This window comes from Bubalus kerabau, chromosome 15, assembly GCF_029407905.1.
Source record: "Bubalus kerabau isolate K-KA32 ecotype Philippines breed swamp buffalo chromosome 15, PCC_UOA_SB_1v2, whole genome shotgun sequence".
Lineage (NCBI taxonomy): Eukaryota > Metazoa > Chordata > Mammalia > Artiodactyla > Bovidae > Bubalus > Bubalus kerabau.
The window spans coordinates 54227937-54245982 of record NC_073638.1 but is presented as its reverse complement, the minus strand read 5'-3'; the positions used below and the strand labels follow the sequence as shown (position 1 = coordinate 54245982).

General features: G+C 37.8%; 2 protein-coding genes and 1 pseudogene across 3 annotated transcripts in view; 2 read left to right on the top strand and 1 right to left on the bottom strand.

Annotated features, from left to right (window-relative positions):
• The window catches only part of P4HA3 (prolyl 4-hydroxylase subunit alpha 3), a 72792-nt gene extending 59012 nt beyond the window's left edge, over nucleotides 1–13780 (top strand). The window contains exon 14 of the transcript XR_008703085.1: nucleotides 13137–13780. The gene's annotated coding sequence lies outside the window, so the exon portion shown is untranslated. The remainder of the gene's footprint in view (nucleotides 1–13136) is intronic.
• Nucleotides 1–18046, bottom strand: part of PPME1 (protein phosphatase methylesterase 1) — a 50277-nt gene that overhangs the window by 8430 nt on the left and 23801 nt on the right. For both annotated transcript variants that reach the window (XM_055549074.1, XM_055549075.1), the window contains exons 4-9: nucleotides 15932–15989; nucleotides 15432–15483; nucleotides 10665–10819; nucleotides 9710–9800; nucleotides 5575–5640; nucleotides 1678–1801 (exon numbers count right to left, since the gene is read on the bottom strand). In XM_055549074.1, the coding sequence (XP_055405049.1) occupies nucleotides 1678–1801; nucleotides 5575–5640; nucleotides 9710–9800; nucleotides 10665–10819; nucleotides 15432–15483; nucleotides 15932–15989 (546 nt within the window). The remainder of the gene's footprint in view (nucleotides 1–1677; nucleotides 1802–5574; nucleotides 5641–9709; nucleotides 9801–10664; nucleotides 10820–15431; nucleotides 15484–15931; nucleotides 15990–18046) is intronic.
• LOC129629200 (60S ribosomal protein L21-like) lies at nucleotides 831–2172 on the top strand (annotated as a pseudogene).

Here is an 18046-nt window from a genome sequence, read left to right as displayed (position 1 = left end):
CAAAAGGGAAAAATTAACTGACAATTTGTATCAGAGTTTCAAATCTACTAAACACCATTTGATTACCTTGGACAAGTCTTCATCTCTTGAGTCTCAGTTTCTACACTGTTAACATGTGAGAAAAGATCTCTCCTCACCTCACAGACTGTGGGAGAGCAAACTGATCACGCATTATTCATAATTTTGTGAAATCCAAAAAGTTACAAAGTATTATCTTAAGGATGACAAGAAGATCCTCACTAAATTAAAAATACTGTTTTAAACAATGTACTCTCCTCCTTGCTGACATTAGCATCTCCAAATCCAAAGGAATATGTGGTGTACACTGAGTCCATTCCCTGTCATAAGTAAGACAGTCATAATCCATCCCTGAAAGTCTGTGGCTCACACTCACTAATCATTTCTCAGAAAAAGCACCCCTTCCCACAACCATCCTCAAATCAGTTGCTCAGCAAGTTGTCACAGAACACCTACTATGCACACAACCTTAAGCTCTATGTTGAGGGAAATTCATACATAACATCAGTTCCTCTGCTCCAAATACATAGGTTATTTTTTGGGGGAAACAATGCTTGTTATTAGAGGACACTGAACCTGTATTATAGGAATGACTATTAGAAAACCATATATTGTGAGTGTGGCTTAAGAAAATCAGTTATATGACTTGGTCACAACTTCAGAAAAGAAAGTGCTAAGTTGTGTCCTACAGACTCTCAGTGCTATACTGCAGAGGGACTAATACAAACCGAGGTCAGAAAGCTTCCCAAGGAGATACACCCTGAAAGATGGGTAGGATCTGATCAGTTTTGTGTAGACTGGTGGTAGGAAATGGGAGATTTTCTCATGAGATAAACCACAGGAACAGAAGTAGAGGTGAGAAAGGGCCTGATGAGAGAGCAGTTCTCTCTGAGGGTAGGGTAATACTCTACAAAATGTTCCAATTTGTCAGAGTTATCAAGAAGTGCTTTATGCTTTCAGCCAGAGCCACTATCTTCCAGTAATTTGCCAAAATGACCAACACAAAGAGAAAGAGGAGGGGCAACTGCTACACGTTCTCTAGGCCTTTTTGAAAACATGGAGTTGTTCCTTTGGCCACATACACGCAAATCTACTAAGAGGGTGATATTGTAAATATCAAGGGGATGGGTACTGTTCAAAAAGGAATGCCCCACAAATGTTACCAGAGCAAAACTGGGAGTCTACAGTGTTATCCAGCATGCTATTGGCATCACTGTAAACAAACAAGGGCCAGATTCTTGCCAAGAAAATTAATGTGCGTATGGAGCAATCAGGCACTCTAAGAGCCAAAAGCTTCCTGAAATGTGTGAAGGAAATGATCAGAAAAAGAAGGAAGTCAAAGAGAAAGGGACTTGGGTTCAGCTGAAGCACCAGCCTGCTCCACCCAGAGAAGCACACTTCATGAGGACCAATGGAAAGGAGCGTGAACTCCTGGAGCCCATTCCCTATGAATTCATGGCATTTTGGGTATAAAAATAAAGACCTGGATTATAAAAAGAAAAAAGAAGTGCTTTATATCTTATAGTTAATCTAAGTATCTATTATGATAGTATCTTTGTCCCTTAAAATATCTAATGATGGACAAAAAGAACAATGTCACCTTCCTTTCCCCACCTTACACACTATCCCATCCTTCTAAGAATACTAACTTTCACTCACCTCCATGTCATCTTCCTTTTTCCTCTTGTTTACTGACTCACTTCCTTCTTCGTCTTCTTCTTCTTCCTCTATGATTCCTTCCACTATAGACTTTGAGCCTTCTGGACTTGTAATTCCTTCACACCTAGGTATTAAAAAGAAAAAAAAAAAGTGCTATCACACACCTCTCTTCTACACACAAATTACCTTAGAGAAGCTATTTATGGGTTTTTATAATCAAATACTAGTTAAAATTTAACAATGCTCCAGGAGGAGGGTGTGAAAAATGTGCATTTAAAAGTGTACAAAAGTGGAAGGTCATGGCCAACATTTCACTATACTCCAAGGGCTGGTTTCTGGTTCTTGCACCGATGAATGTTCTGTCACTCAGTCGTGTCCAACTCTTTGTGACCCCAAGCACTGTGACCTGCCAATCCATGATCCACAATCCATGGTCCATGGGGTTCTCCAAGCAAGAACACTGGAGTGGGTTGCCATTTCCTTCTCCAGGGGATCTTCCCCACCCAGCGATTGAACCCAGGTCTCCTGCATTGCAGGCGGATGCTTTACCGTCTGAGCTACTACTGATCCACAGAAGGTAGTAACCATTTCCTGAGGCATGGTGACAAGAGTTTTATTGGCATTATCTTATATAATCCTCATAGCAATCCCCTAAAATAGCTCTGAAGAGCTAAAAAACTGTCCAGGATCATTTAGCTCATGAGTGGATGAGGCTGGGAGGCAGATCCAGGCCCAGTTAACTCTAAAGCATGGTGCTTTTCTACTGTACCCTGTTTATAGTACAACAAGGCTGGAACAGATTGGTAAAAGACCCCCCCTTTTAATTAGCTGACAGAAACTGGCAATTACAATAACCAGGGCCAGATAAACCTTAGAGATTACTGCATCTGATCCAACCAATTATTGTTGTTTTGCATCTAAAAATAATATCTCTTTTATTTTATATAATTAGGTAGAAAAATTATTACAGGAACAGCTGGTACCATAATTTCTTTTAAAGAGAACTCGTTGAACAAAAATACATTGACAGGTGTTAAAAGTAAAACCTCAAGAGCCTAGGTAGCAGCTAGGGCCAAGGTCTGTTCTTCATGATAATCTATCATTTTGCCCTTGAAAAAGGAGAGAGAAGGGAGACGAGGAGAGAGAACAAGCAAGATAAAGAGAGACTGGGACAAATTGAAGGGTCAGTCAAACTTCGGTTGTAGATTTTTTAAGAATGGTAACTTCTGTCTTCTCTACCAAACCTTCAGTGATGTGTATGTTCACAAGTACTTTGTTAAGTGGGGGTTTTCTTAGGAACTTGAGGTGTCAAGTTTCACAATTAGGTCAAAGTATTAATGAAACAATATGTGCTTTGGGCTTCCACAGCAGTAAATTGGGAGGTTCAGGGGAATTACACCTAGATCAAGAAGGGCAGGAAGGTTCCAGTGGGCATCTAAGTGACAATTAAAACACAGATTCTTACACACATAGTTTTACATATTTAGAGAAAACATCACTTGAAGTAAAAATGTAAAGATAACTGAACTACCTGAATACAAACCATGTAACTCTTCACTGCTTAAACAAATCAGATCTCAAAATATTCAAGCATTGAAAAATGAGCAGTCTCACAGCTTATTTAAAGCCTCTGCATTGTGCCTGCCAGATATTACTACTCAAACTGCTCTTTTGGATATAAAATCCATCATGTAGGCCTTAAAGTCAAATACATAGGAGTTTGAGTTCTAAGAATATGAGTTCTATCATTCATTAGCTATGTGATCCTGGGAAAGTCACTTTACCTTTCTGAACTTCCATTTCCCCCCATATAAAAGAGTTACCTTGAAGAGGTATTGTAAGGATTAAATGAGGTAGTGCAAATGAATGAATGAAATGAATGAATGAATCCAGGTAGTTATCATCAATGGCCACTAATATTCAAAAAAAAAAAAAAAGATAACCAGACATTATGCGCTTCCTGATAGCAGTACACGACATCATCTATAGCTATTGCTGTTTAGTTGCACTCTATTGTGACCCCATGGACTGTAGCCCACCAGGCTCCTCTGTCCATGGTATTTCCTAGGCAAGAATACTGGAAACGGTTGCCATTTCTTTCTCCAGGGGATCTTCCCAACCCAGGGATTGAACCCAAGCCTCTGGTACACATCTCCTGCGTTGCAGGCGGATTCTTTGTGAACTAATAAAAAACCAAAATAACAACAAACGAACCTGAATTTGATCAAACCTGTGACCTAACAATTTACAGAAAATACAAGGAATAAAAAAAAAAAAAGAAAATACAAGGAATAAAGGAACATGTTAAATTACACCTTAAGGAATCAATCAGCAAATCCAGATTGTGGGAGATTCTACAGAGCAACCAACCAGGTTTCCTCAACAAATAAACTGCCAGGGGGGAAAAAAAGACAGACAGAAGGGTAGCCTATAGATTAAAAGATACTTAAGAGATTTACCAATCAATTGCTATGTATAAATTCCTATTATAGTTCTGGTTTGAACTAAAAAAAAAATTAAGACAATCAGATAAGTAGATACTAAAGACATCTGATGATATTAAGGAATTGTTAATTTTTTTAGGTGTGATATTGGTCTTATGACTGTGCTTAAAGTGTCCTTACCTTTTAGAGCATACTAAAATTTTGCAAAGGAAATTATATCTGCAATTTTTTTCAAAATATTTTGTCCTTAGGGGAAATAAATAGGGGCACAGATGAAACATGAGTTCATAACTGTTGAAGATGGGCAATGGGTACATTGAGATCATTCTATTATTCTATTTGTGTATGTTTGAGAATTTTCCATTATACAAGGTTTTAAAATTACACAGTGTATATAAAATGCCTTGCACAATGCCTGGCAAAGAGCAGGCATTTAATAATGCCATTATCATTTTCATCCACCTTTGTACTCCCTGTCTGTCCTGGTGGGCAACCTTTTCCCAATTCACCTGAAGTTTATTTTGTGACTACACAGCAATACCCAGGACTCATGTAACCCTATCTGGGAGGATCAACTGGGCTAAATAATCTTTCGAAGTCAAGTGTTAGTTGCTCAGTCATGCCCAACTCTCTGATCCCATGGACTATAGCCCGCCCAGCTCTTCTCTGTCCATGGAATTCTCCAGGCAAGAATACTAGAGTGGGTTGTCATTTCCTTCTCCAGGGGATCTCCCCAACCCAGGGACCAAACCCAGGTCTCCCACATTGCAGGCAGATTCTTTACCATCTGAGACACCAGGGAAGTTAAATAATAAATAATCTTAGCTCACCCTTAAAATCTGACTTTCACTCAGGCTGTGCCAAAGCTTTTTATAACGTGATTTCCTCACAACCAAGTTTGGCTTAGAAGGAGGCTGTTACCAGAATGAAACCATGGCTGCCAGCACCAGAGTGAACGCTAATGTCCTTTCTCTGGTATTCTTCATCTTTCAACACCTATAGTTATGCTAATAAGGTAATCCATTATTATACAGAACAGGGGTCCCCAATCTCCAGGACCTAATGCCTGATGATCTGAGGTGGAGCTGATGTAATAATAATAGAAATAAAGTACATAATAAGTGTAATGTGCTTGAATAATCTCCAAACCATGCCCCCCCTGCCCCCCAGTCCATGGAAAAATTGTCTTCCATGAAACCAGTCCTTGGTGCCAAAAAGGTTGGAGACCACTGATATAGAAGACATTATTTGGCTTTGTGATTTCTGCAAAAAAATAAAAAAAGAAGAGAAAATCTATACAACTGGCCAAACTGAGTTCTCTTATAAAAATTATCTAAAATAATGAAGGTATTCACCAACATGGTAGAATAGATGTATGACCAAAAAAGCAACCTGTAATTCCTCATTATGTTTCAGCCTCTAACCAGTGCAAGGGGGAAAAAATAAAACCTACTGTTTGACTTGGCCAACCATTGAGACACGGGCAGACTCCAGATTTCGAATCTGGCCACTCTTCACACTAGAAAAGTGAGACAGGAGAAAGAAGGTTATTCATCTTTATCTTATCATATCAGCAGGGTCAAATCAACAATTTTGAAATTCTGTGGGAGCTACTAAAAAGGTGCAGTTATCAATGTAGCTTACTATGGAGATTACCACTACTTCCCATTTCGTTATTATGGTGATAAGCCAAGCAGTAAAAATTAAGGCACTGAAATCACTTAAGTCCTGGCAATATTTACCAAGAGGTAGATACCATATCCCATGCCTGAGCTCAAGAAGCACATAATTTAGTGGGGAGAAAGAAATGAAACAAATAATTTTAATAGAGTAAGGTTCCAATGAACCTCATTTATTTTGAATGAAGTCAGAGAAAACTTCCCAAAGTCTTGCCTAAACTGAGGACTTAGGATAAGTGGAAGATAAAAGAGGGTAGTCAGAGTAAAATAGGCAGACGGCACACTGTGAACGAACGTACTGTGATGTGAAAAAATCAGTAGGATGACGATCTTAGAGGGAAGAGAGCGAGGAGGAGCAGAGGAGATAACAGGAGAGTGTGACAGAGCAGGACAGGCAGGGGTTAGCTTCTGGAGGGTCTTACATGCCATGATATAGAGGCTTAGGAGCTCAAACTCTATAAATAGAATAGTCTTCTCGGAGTTGACTAAGGGCCAAGAAAATGACTGCCTGTCCCAGGGGACCTGAAAACATTGCCTGAAGCCAGCTAGCAGAACACATTTCTTTAAATCTCATTTTTTAGCTTAAAAAAAAAAAAATCACATAAAATTCTCTACTGTAACCCCCTTTAGATAATGACTTTGTTTCTTATTTTAATGATAAAAAGAAGCAATCAGAATTACTATTTCATTTTTCCACCACCAACTGAATCTACAAATCCACCCGTATTATAATCATATACTCTACCTTGAAGAGTACTGAATATATGAAGTTATCTCTGTCTCTATTCAAGCCCAACAGTTGGGCACTGGTTCAATCCTCTTTTGTTCATGAAGATCTTGTTCCTTTACTCATCCTGTCTCTTATCTGTCTTATTTTTTCCCTCTAGTAGATATTACATAAAACATCTAGTGGATATTATAAAACATCCTTTAAAAACATCTTCAACCCCACATTCACTTCTAGATACTACCTTACTTCTCTGATCTTCTATCTCAAAAAAGTTATCTTACTTGCTTTCTCCACTGTCACCTCACATCCTTTCCTCAACCAACATCCCCAACATACATCAGCTTTTTATCTCCTACTTACTTTCAGAGATTTCCTTTGTCAAGGTCACCTTCATCAGGCCGATCCTAAAGGTCATTTCTTAGTCTTGACCTCACTTGATCTCTCAGCAGCATTTGACAAAGATCATTTCTTCTTCCATGAGAGAGCTAACACTCTCTTGCTTTCCTTCTATCTCACCAACTGTGCCTTTTCAGTTTATTTTGATGGATATTGCTTTCGTTCCCAAGCTCTAAATACTGTATGTAGCGTATCCCAAAGCTCAGTACTTGGATCTTTTTTCTATCAACTAAATGACTGCATTCAATCTTTGCCTTTTTTTTTTTTTGCATATTCAAAGAGAATATTTTTATTTGACCATGTGAATAAAAGTCCTGATTCCTGCCCCTTGCTGCTGCTGCTAAGTCACTTCAGTCGTATCCGACTCTGTGTGACCCCATAGACGACAGCCCATCAGGCTCCCCCGTCCCTGGGATTCTCCAGGCAAGAACACTGGAGTGGGTTGCCATTTCCTTCTCCAATGCATGAAAGTGAAAAGTGAAAGTGAAGTCGCTCAGTTGTGTCCGACCCTCAGTGACCCCATTGATTGCAGCCTACCAGGCTCCTCCGTCCATGGGATTTTCCAGGCAAGAGTACTGGAGTGGGGTGCCATTGCCTTCTCCGTGCCTGCCCTCAAATCTGCTGCTCTTTGTCTCTATCATTCATCAATTGTTGGGTTAAAAACCTAGTAGTCATCCTTGAATGCTGCATCTCTCCTCACCTGCTCTCCCAACACACAATCCATAAGGCAATCCTGTCAGTCTACTTCAAAATACATTCCAAATATGACCATATAACTTCCTCTGTTGCCATCACAGTCTATGCTGACCAGCATTACTCTCTTCTACAATTGTTTCCTAACCAATTTCTCACTTTTGTTATCACCCTTCCTCCTCAACTGCTTCCCCTATTCTGCTTTCCTCAAAGCATCTAGGTGGTAGAACCAAGATCCAAATCCATTTCTGACTTCAAAGCCCAAGCTTTTAATGACTACACCCTACTGCCTCTTATTTGCATGACCAAGAGAACAAAAGCAGAAATTCACTTTGCTTTAAATCTTTACTGGATTAAATAGATTGGTCTTGTATTTCAACATCTTGTCCCCACCTCAAATCTGGAATAACCAAAATGGCCATGAGTCATAAACTATTCAGATATCCCTCAGACACAAAATAAAATTACCAAAAAGCCGGTAGTATTCTTTCTGATTCTTACGCTCAAAAGATATCTAAAAATCAGTGGCTCTCATAGAACCCAGAACATTTTAACATTCAACAAACAGAATGCTTATTCTATCCCACATCTGACACTAGAATCAAGACTCTGTCTCCCCTTAAGAGAAGGTGCACTATGACCCTCAGACTGGTTTGGGTACTTGTCTTCTGTACCTCCTTCGTTGTGTTGTATTTATATAATTACTTGTATGTATTCCAGTTTTTTGATGAAAGGAACTAAGCCTAATTCATCCCCAGTTCTTAGATCAGGTACTGATACATCTCAGGTACCTGAAAAAAAAAGTGTTAACTGAATAAATTTTAAAAGCTATCTGTGATAACTTTTTCACTGGTTGTTACTGGGGAGGCAGGCAGGGCCCAAGGTACATGTTGAGCTAGTAGCAGCTGCATTCTCAGTGTGGCTGCTTAAGCCATCTTTGGTACTCCCAAGACAGCATCTTACATCATGGTAGTCAACAGGGGAGGCAAAAGCAACCGTATCAAACACAAACCTCATTCTGGCAAGCCACATTTGGCATGAGATCCTCTGTCCTAGGAGGAATCCCTAAGATACATTTGCCAGGTTCTTAATTCTCACTCGATATCTCTGACTCAGTAAATAGATACATTCTGCCTGCTAAAGCCACCTGCAGTATGGTATATGTTATATGAAAGAACAAAAGAAATAGAGAATAGCTTCTGATCTTATGATGCAGAAGAGCATTAAGACAGAAATAAAAATTAACAATATAAGCATGTCCCTTAAAGAAGGATTAGAAGACTTAGGGGTAAACAGTACAATGTAATATAGACTTGAAGGTTTTAGCAATTTTGCTGATGGAATGACCGGGGTGGTTTGGAGGAGTTATAGGAAGTGTTCTGAAGAGGGGACTAGAAATGGATTTTGAGAATAGGTAGGAAAAAAGGATATCGAAGACGTTTTATCCCAAAACTGATCTCTGTAGGGGAGGGACAGTGTTTTACTCGTCTTTGCATCATTATCCTTTAGCACCAAGTGTTCAATAAATATGTGTTTAATAAATGGTCAAATAATTTATTGAATTAGTGAATAAATTAATGACTGAACAGCCTTTACTTAAGTGGAAACCACAGCCAATTCTATCAGTAATTTCTATGAAAACTATTTAGCAAAGGGTTGTTATTTAGGCCAAACGCAAATAAAAACCGAGAAGGGAACCTACAGCCATCTGTTTCTCCACCTTCTCTGGAACAGAGAAAGTGAATCTAGAATCATGGCACATCAGAGGTGCAAAAGGCCTTACAGTCTCATTTAGTCCAAAATCTCACCTTAGCGATGGGAACAGCTAGACAGCAGATAATCCCTAATTGTTAAGATTCTAGGAGGTACTATAGTATATTAGAAAAAGGATGGGTTTTAGACAACTGAGCCAAGTCCAAAACGTTTATTTTTTAAAACTGCTCTTTATGTAAATGTTTCCATACATGATATTACAACAAAGCTAAGGCTTGGAAACTGAACCATTCCCTTCAACTTGGTGCTTGAGCTGATGAAAAAGAAAAGCTAAAACCTAACATTTAAAATATAGATTATATAAATTTGTGGGTTACCTCCATTCAATGGCATTCTCCAGAGACTTGAAGGTTTTAGGACGACCACGTAAGAAATTCTGCATGCTATTAAGTGCATCCATGGCTGTACCTAGATGTTAAACAAAAAATTTTAACCACAGTACTTAACATATTCTGAGTCAACATAACTTAGAGTCAACTATATACTATGTATCTCCCCTCAATGACAGAATTAAGTGACCATGGAGGGAAAAAGCAGTTTAAGAAAGTTCAGAAGACTAATGTGATTGCCTCCTTCTAAGATGTCCTCCAGTGATTTTTGCCTCCTGGTATTCAGTAGTCCCTCCACATTGAATAGAGCTAACTTATACAAGCAATAGTGTGACTTCTGAGGCTGGATCAGAAAAAACATGGTAGTTTCTTTTTAAACAGTAAATAAAACTATGGGATGTACATACAATTGAAATATTATGCAGCCATAAACGATGTTTATGTAGAGTTTCTCATGGTATGTAAAATGACTATATAATGTGAGGTGTGGACAAAATGAGTGAAGGTGTGAAAAGTACAAACTTCCACTAATAAAATAAGTAAGTCCTAGGTATGTAATGTATAGCATGGTGATTATAGTTAATAATACCATATTGCATATGTGAAAGTTGCTAAGATCTTAGTTCTCATCACACACACACACAAATCTGTAACTTTGTGTGATGACATATGTTAACTAGATATATTATGGTGATAATTTCACAATATACACATATAACAAGCCATGATGATGTACATTTGAAAAGTTAAATGTCAATTATATCTAAATAAAAAAATACTTGGAACGCTTTTGCTACAAAATAACATTTAAAAAAAAAGATACAAAAGACAGAGGGACATACTTCAAGATGAAAATCAACAATAAATAAAGATAATTATAATCTACCATGGATATCTTTAATAAGTCAAAGATTTTGATTTAGTCAGCACTAAGAAAACTCACCTTCCACAACATCAATCATGCACAGACCCAAGAGGCTTGGCACCAGGCTGGACGATGCTGTGTGGACTGCAATAGCACCGCCCATGCTATGTCCAATGAGCATAATTGGAGGAGGGAGGTCCCCATACATGGCTTCAACCACATTGCCAACATCTCTGCAGAGAAGAGAAGGAAGTCAAGCATGGAATATTAGTAACAACATTGTAAAAATAGTTTTCTTTCCTAATTCTCTCCTTTGGTCTGTAACTAATAATCCCAGGACTGTAAAGGTCTAATAGACCATCTTACAAATGTACCTAAGTAAACCTCCTAATACAGTCCCCAGTACCTATAGAAGAAGAGCTAAGAACCAAAACTTTGATTTCCCTTTACATCACACTTTCACTGTTCCACACATTTAGTACAATTACATAAATATCTACCTTTATTTTAAACCTAAAATAAGCCTGAAACTCTGCACAAATCATTCAACTGCTCTATGCCTCAGTTTCCTATCCATGAAATAGGAAAACATTTTTTTTAAGCATTATAATGTAGCGGTTCAACATCAACTGCAAGATGAACTACAGACCTAGTTTATTTTTTACTGTGTGAACTTGGCTACTTAATCTCTTAAGAGTTTCAACATCTATAAAATGAAGATAAGAATATCAATTACTATTCTGGATTGCTCTGAGGATTACTGAGACACTCAGTGGTGAAAAGAGTACTTTCATCACTTTACTTTGAAAAGAGCAAGGTGTTATACAAATATTAATTATTATTTACAATTTGTCATGTAAATTTACTTGAAGTATGAACGCAAACTTAGTGTTCTGAGAAACCAGAAAAATGTTCAGAGCTAATTTTTACTGGCTTCTGTTCTAGTCTTTAATTATGAGTGAATCTATTTAACAAAGTCAAACCCCAAAGCTTTGAAAAGGAGAAGTAAAGCAGAAACGTTGGTTTTCATTCGTGTATGGGCCTTCTTTGCTATAGGTGTGTTTCTAGAGACCACTGGCTCTACTGTCTTCTGGGAATGAGTCAGTCAGGCAACTTCAAGCCGTTTTGTCTTGCTGAATGTCACTACATACCTCAGGCACTCACGCACTGTCAGCCATATAGCAGCTGTGAATGCAGGGACACAGTCTTTCAAATATGGTTCTCCACAGTATTCAGAATGGCAAAAATAAATGTTATTATTTCTGAAGGAATTAATCTTAAAAATCTCATACAACAATTATAGATATGAATAGGATAGTTGCAATATCTACAGATAATGTGAATGAGAAATAAGCAGGCCACTCAATTCTATAAGCAAAAACAAATAATTTTTAATATTCCCTCAGAGTTAAATTTAAGGCTTAAAGTTTTGGTTTGTTAAGTATAATGAGTAAAAAAAAAGGATGCTATGAAAGATTATTTAGTTAGTAACTGGATATACAATTTTGGTAGATGTTATCTAGGGGGATCCTGTCATATTTATTAATACTAGTTCATTTCCTGAGAAGCAGTATAGCGTATCGCAGACATAACAGAAAATGGAGTATCAGAGTAAGCTGAGCTCGAATCTTGGCTCTTCTACTTTCAGTGGAGTTTCACTTTACATAGAGTTTAGGTTCTAAGTTGATGTGAAAGGCAAAAACCATGCTGTCAGGGCCACTTGAAAACCCACCAACTGCCCATTAAAATGCCCATTTTAAGATTTTTGTTTCACAGAGTGATTGAATTCAGAAACAATGTTTTATTGCTTCACCTATTTCAGCAACAATCCAACTTGTTGACTCTTCTGATTCTTGGTAATTATCTTCAGTTCCTACAGAAGGTTTTAATCATTTATTTTCTTTTGAACTTTTTGTGTGAGTTATCAACTTATTATCTCTTAGCTCTTATTCACCTTTTACATGTTCTGCAATAACTGGATGAGGCCTTTAAATATTTTTCCTTTGCTAGCTGGCAAGATGTCAAGCTATGCCAGTAGAGGGCAAAGGAGAGATACTGCAGAAAGAGAGGGTTTTGTCCCTGGTGTGCACTGACTCCACAAGCTCCTGTAGCTTGTCTAGCTTCCAGGACCTGTAGCACACACAGCTTTTCCAGTGACCAGCTCTTGCAACACAGGTTTCTCCAAACACTCCATCCCCCCATCCCTAATGTTCTTTTATTCTCCCTAGATTTTTGAAGTATAATTGGTGTATAAAAACAGTACATAATTAATGTATACAATTTGGTAAGTATACACTCCTGTTATCATCACCATGATCAACTCCTGTTATCATCACCATGATCAACTCCTGTTATCATCACCATGATCAAGGGAATCAACACATCCATCACCTTCAAGATTCCTTGTGCTTCTCGTGTGTGTGTGTGTGCATGTGCGCGCGCACGCGTGCACACATATGCATGGTAAAAAGACTTTACATGAGAGCTACCCTCCTAACAAACTTCTAAGTGCACAGCATCATTAACTATAGGCATTATGTTATACTGCAGATCTCTGGAACCATCCCCGGTAATTTTGCTGCAGAGTGCCGCTGGTGAGACAACTCCATGTGAACAGCTTCCCCTGAACCCGAAAGGGCAGATTTCTGGCAAGTTCTGCCAACAAAGCATCAAAGTGACTTCTACACCTTCAGTAAGCCATCGTTAGTGCCCTCTCCAACAAGGGGATCTCAATCGTTTCCACTCAGGTGCTGTCTCAGTCTGAGGGGAAATAGAAGTGGCTGCTTCTTACATCTGCTATTTCTAGTCTTTCCTTCTCTTTTTCAAACCTGTTCCCAGCTTTACAGAGATATAACTGATAGATAAAATTATAATATATTTAAAAAGTGTACAATGTGATGATTTGACATGTATACACTGGGACATTGATTCCCATAATCAACTTAATTAACCCTATATTCTTTAGAGCTCTTATGTTTTACTAGCCAATTCCTCATTACTCCAATCCCCTGTTATAATTAATAAATCTTTATATTAAGCTTTCCTTGTTTATTACTATCTGATTTCTCTGATTGTCCCAGATTCATACATGATTAGGCAATATTTCCTTAAGGTCATCATCAATTCTTTAATTTCTTCTTGAATGTCAGTCAAGTTATCACATCCTTGTCTGGCTGCCTGGCCACTTAGATGATGTATTTCACTTTTTTGACCCCTTTAAAAATCAACTGAAAATCTTTCTATGGGTATTACCTGCTTGATTATTTCAGGCATTACTGTTCTCACATTACAAAGAAAAAAATGAGGGAGCAGATTCTTGGCTCTCCTTTCATGGTTTCTCAGGCACATGATTATTGAGTGGAATGGTTCTCACACATTGTTATTTCTCTCTCTTTGCCAAGGACTATGGTTGAATGATCACAGTTCAGGTCCATTAACTATGTGACCTCACATGGTTAGTTACTGTGCCAATTTCCTCATTGATAAAAAGGTTAGTTTTACACTATGGATTAAAACAAATAATTTATTCTAAATAAAATTTTAATTTACACTTAATAAAGCCTGGAAGATAGAAATCACATAAAAAACATCTACTATAATGATACAATTTTGGCCACATGAATTTGGGTTCTGAAGGAAAAACAGAACTTATATCCAGATTCAACTTTACTTATATCCAGATTCAAGCTACTAAAGTAAGAAGGGACAAGGTATTTTTGGTGCCAAAAAGATACTTGAGAGAGCATGCATTAAACACATGAGAGCGCACGTATTAAAAGCAAGGTAGCTTGAAAAAGCCTGTTTACAAAATAGAACGTTGTATGTGTATGTACTCAGTCGTGTCCGACTCTTTGTGACCCTATGGACTGCAGCCCACCAGGCTCCTCTGTCCATAGAACGTTCCAGGCAAGAATACTGGAGTGGGTTGCCATTTCCTACTCTAGGGGAACTTCCCAACCCAGGGATCAAACTCATGTTTCCTGCATTGGCAGGCAGACACTTTACCACTGAGCTACCAGGGAAGCCCATACAATACAGAATAGTGGTTCCCAGATACCAGTCATGGGACTGGCTGCATCAGATTCCTTTATAGAAATTTATCAAAATATAAATGCCCAGGCCCACGGGTAGAAGCATGAATTCAAGAGCTGTGAGGCAGGGCTGAATGATCTGTACTTTAAATCATTTCTCAGATAATTCTGATGAACGGCCAGGTTTGAGAGCCACTGTAGGTGCTATGGGAAAAGGCAATGGCACCCCATTCCAGTACTGTTGCCTGGAACATCCCATAGATGGAGGAGCCTGGTAGGCTGCAGTGCATGGGGTCGCACAGAGTCGGACACGATGGAAGCGACTTAGCAGCAGCAGTAGGTGCTATACTCATCTTTTACTTTGCGGTCCAAGGTATAATCAGTTATCCTTTAATACCTTGTTCCCATCTTACTATAAAGCTGGAAAAAGCATGTGGGCAGGATATCAGAAGAACATCTCAGAGGGCATTTTGTAAACAACTATTTTTCAAGTTTGGGTCCCCAGTAGATATTCAGATTCTATTCAACTCTGTGAACAGAAGGAAACTTTTCAAAAGCTAACACAGACTAAACTGTTCCCTGAAGAATTTTCAGGGCATCATTTTAAATGATGACCATCATATTGAATATACCAAGAAACCAGAGGTTTCTTTCAATATTAAATAGTAAAGAAACACCAGATATAGAGGGAAAAAAAAGAAGTAAAATGTTCTGTTATTTATTGTTCAACAATCTCACCAGGAGAGCCATAACGATATATTATTATTTATGGTAGCAATGTAAGCCAGGTGATTGTATAAACAGTATTACTTACTTTGCCATTGTTTCTGCAGACAGGTCTTCAGAATTCCTGACTTTTGTTTCACCTAAAAAGAAAATATTTTAAAAATAAAATTCCCAAGGAGATAAATGATAAAATCAAGAGTACTGTCTTCCAAAAATCTCACTTTAGGATAATGAAATGGGGACTTTATAATTGTACATGATAGGCACAGCAAGGATTTTCTATTACAGACATATCTTTATGAAGGATAATTACAGTAGCAAAGAAGGAGGATAATTACAGTAGCAGGTATTTCCACATTCCTTATACACCACCCGCATTGGAATTTGATTACATTAGCAGACATTTTCTCAACAAGATATATATGTGTGTGAATTTATAAAATATTTGTGAAAACTATAAGCTAGGATTTCCCTCAAAATGCCCAAATGGAAATGACCAGACCCAGTGAACTTTTTAATACTTTACACTATTCAAAAGGGTTGGCAAATGTGTCATTGAGTCAGTGAGTAATTAAGAACTTCACTCACCATGACCTCGAAGATCCAAAGCCACAATCCTACATTGAACTCTACTAATGATTGCTGCCTATAGGAGGAAAAGGAAAAGTATTAAGATACATCAAGGTTAGCAAATCTTTCCCCATTACCAATGATAACTTTGTTGGGTGAACTGCCATCAGAAATAAAGGATCCCAAGAAAATAAAAGGAATTCCCCTTTAAAGAAAATATTTAATAAAACTAATGACTCTGTTTTTTTGATACACATTCTGGCTCTATCCCAACTTCAAAATATGAAATCACTCTTTAAAATTTAACTCTTCCTAGCTTTCCATGAAACAGAATAAACACCTCTAAGCAAAGCCCCTCTGAACTCTGCTATCACCTATGATTTTCATCCACACTCACTGGTTATCTTTTCCCTATTCTAGAAGGGAAATTCTCTAGGTAAGAACTGTGAGTCAGTCTGTATCTTGGTTCAGCATATAACACAAATGTGACACTCAGATAATGAAATAACCTTGAAAGCAGCACAAGTCATAAAATCTACCAAAGATTCACTTAAGATAGAGCAGCAGTACACACAAGTTTGTGCCAATTAAAAATACATTGAAAAAGAAATCATAGTATCATGAGCCAGTACAATTTTACTGGTTTAAACAAACCTGAAATTGAGGATCTTCTTCCTCAAATGAACTAGACTCTTTGACAGTAATACATCACAATTAGTGTTAGTAAACGTCATCAACACTTTTTTAACTTAAAGAAACGACAGGACAACTATCTAGGCTAACTCCTACATTTCATGAATGAGGAAACGGAAGTCAAGAGAAAGTAAATTATTTTCTCAGATCATACAACTAGCAGTAAAAATAAGATGAGAACCAAGGGAAGCTACTAACATAACAGTCAATGTATAAGATAAATCAGAGCTCTTAAATCACATTTTCGCATTTTATTTTTAATTGACATGTTTTTAATATAGTCACATTATAAAAATATAGAAAATTAGTAAGAAAGAGAGGAGAAAAAAGCTCATATGATTTGCCATCTAAATGTCATCTCTTTGGATGTTTCCTATGATCTTTTTCCTCAATTCTGCTGAAATATTATTGACATAATATTAAGGCACTGGATGTAATCATTTGATACATGTGTATATGCAAAATCAGTATCACAATAACCTTCAGCCTCTCACATAATCATCATTTGTGTGTGTGGATAATATTTAAGATCTATTCTCTTAACAACTTGCAAGTATGAATACCATACAATTAATTACAGTCACAATGCTGTACATTTAACAGATTCCCAGAACTAATTCATCTTACAGCTGGGAGTTGGTACCCTTTGACCAACATCTCCCCACTTCCCCCACCTCCTAGCCCTTGACAATCACCATTCTAATCTTTATTTCTATGAAGTCAGCTTTTTTAGATTCTACATATAACTGAGAACACATATTATTTGTCTTTATATGATTTATTTCATCTAACACAATGCACTCAAGGTCCTCCATGTGGTTGCAAAAGCCAAGACTCCTTTCTTTTTCATGGCTGAATATTCCTGTGTGTGTGAGAAAGAGACATGTTTTGCATGGAGCTATTCAGTTTCCCCAACACCATTTATTTTAGAGATTATCTTTTCCCCATGGAGCCTTCCTGGAGTCCTTGGAATTTTTGGTTTCAGTAAAGTTGAACTTATCAACCTTTTTTTAATGGTTTCCACTTCATGGGGCTGCCCAACACCATATATTAATGTTCTTATCATCTTTTTACATGGACTTCCCTGGTGGCTCAGACGGTAAAGCGTCTGTCTACAATGCGGGAGACCTGGGTTCGATCCCTGGGTTGGGAAGATCCCTTGGAAAAGGAAATGGCAATCCACTCCAGTACTCTTGCCTGGAAAATCCCAGATTTTGACAGAGGAACGTGGTAGGCTACAGTCCGTGGGGTCGCAAAGAGTTGGACACGACTGAGCGACTTCACATTCACGTTCATCTTTTTAAATTCAGTAGTTTAATCCATTTGCAATTTTTATATTAACTTATTTTTATACATGGGCTTATTTCTGGTTTCTTTCTGCCAATACCATACTACTGATAAGAGTTTTAGAATATGCTTTGGTTCATGTACTGTTAAAGC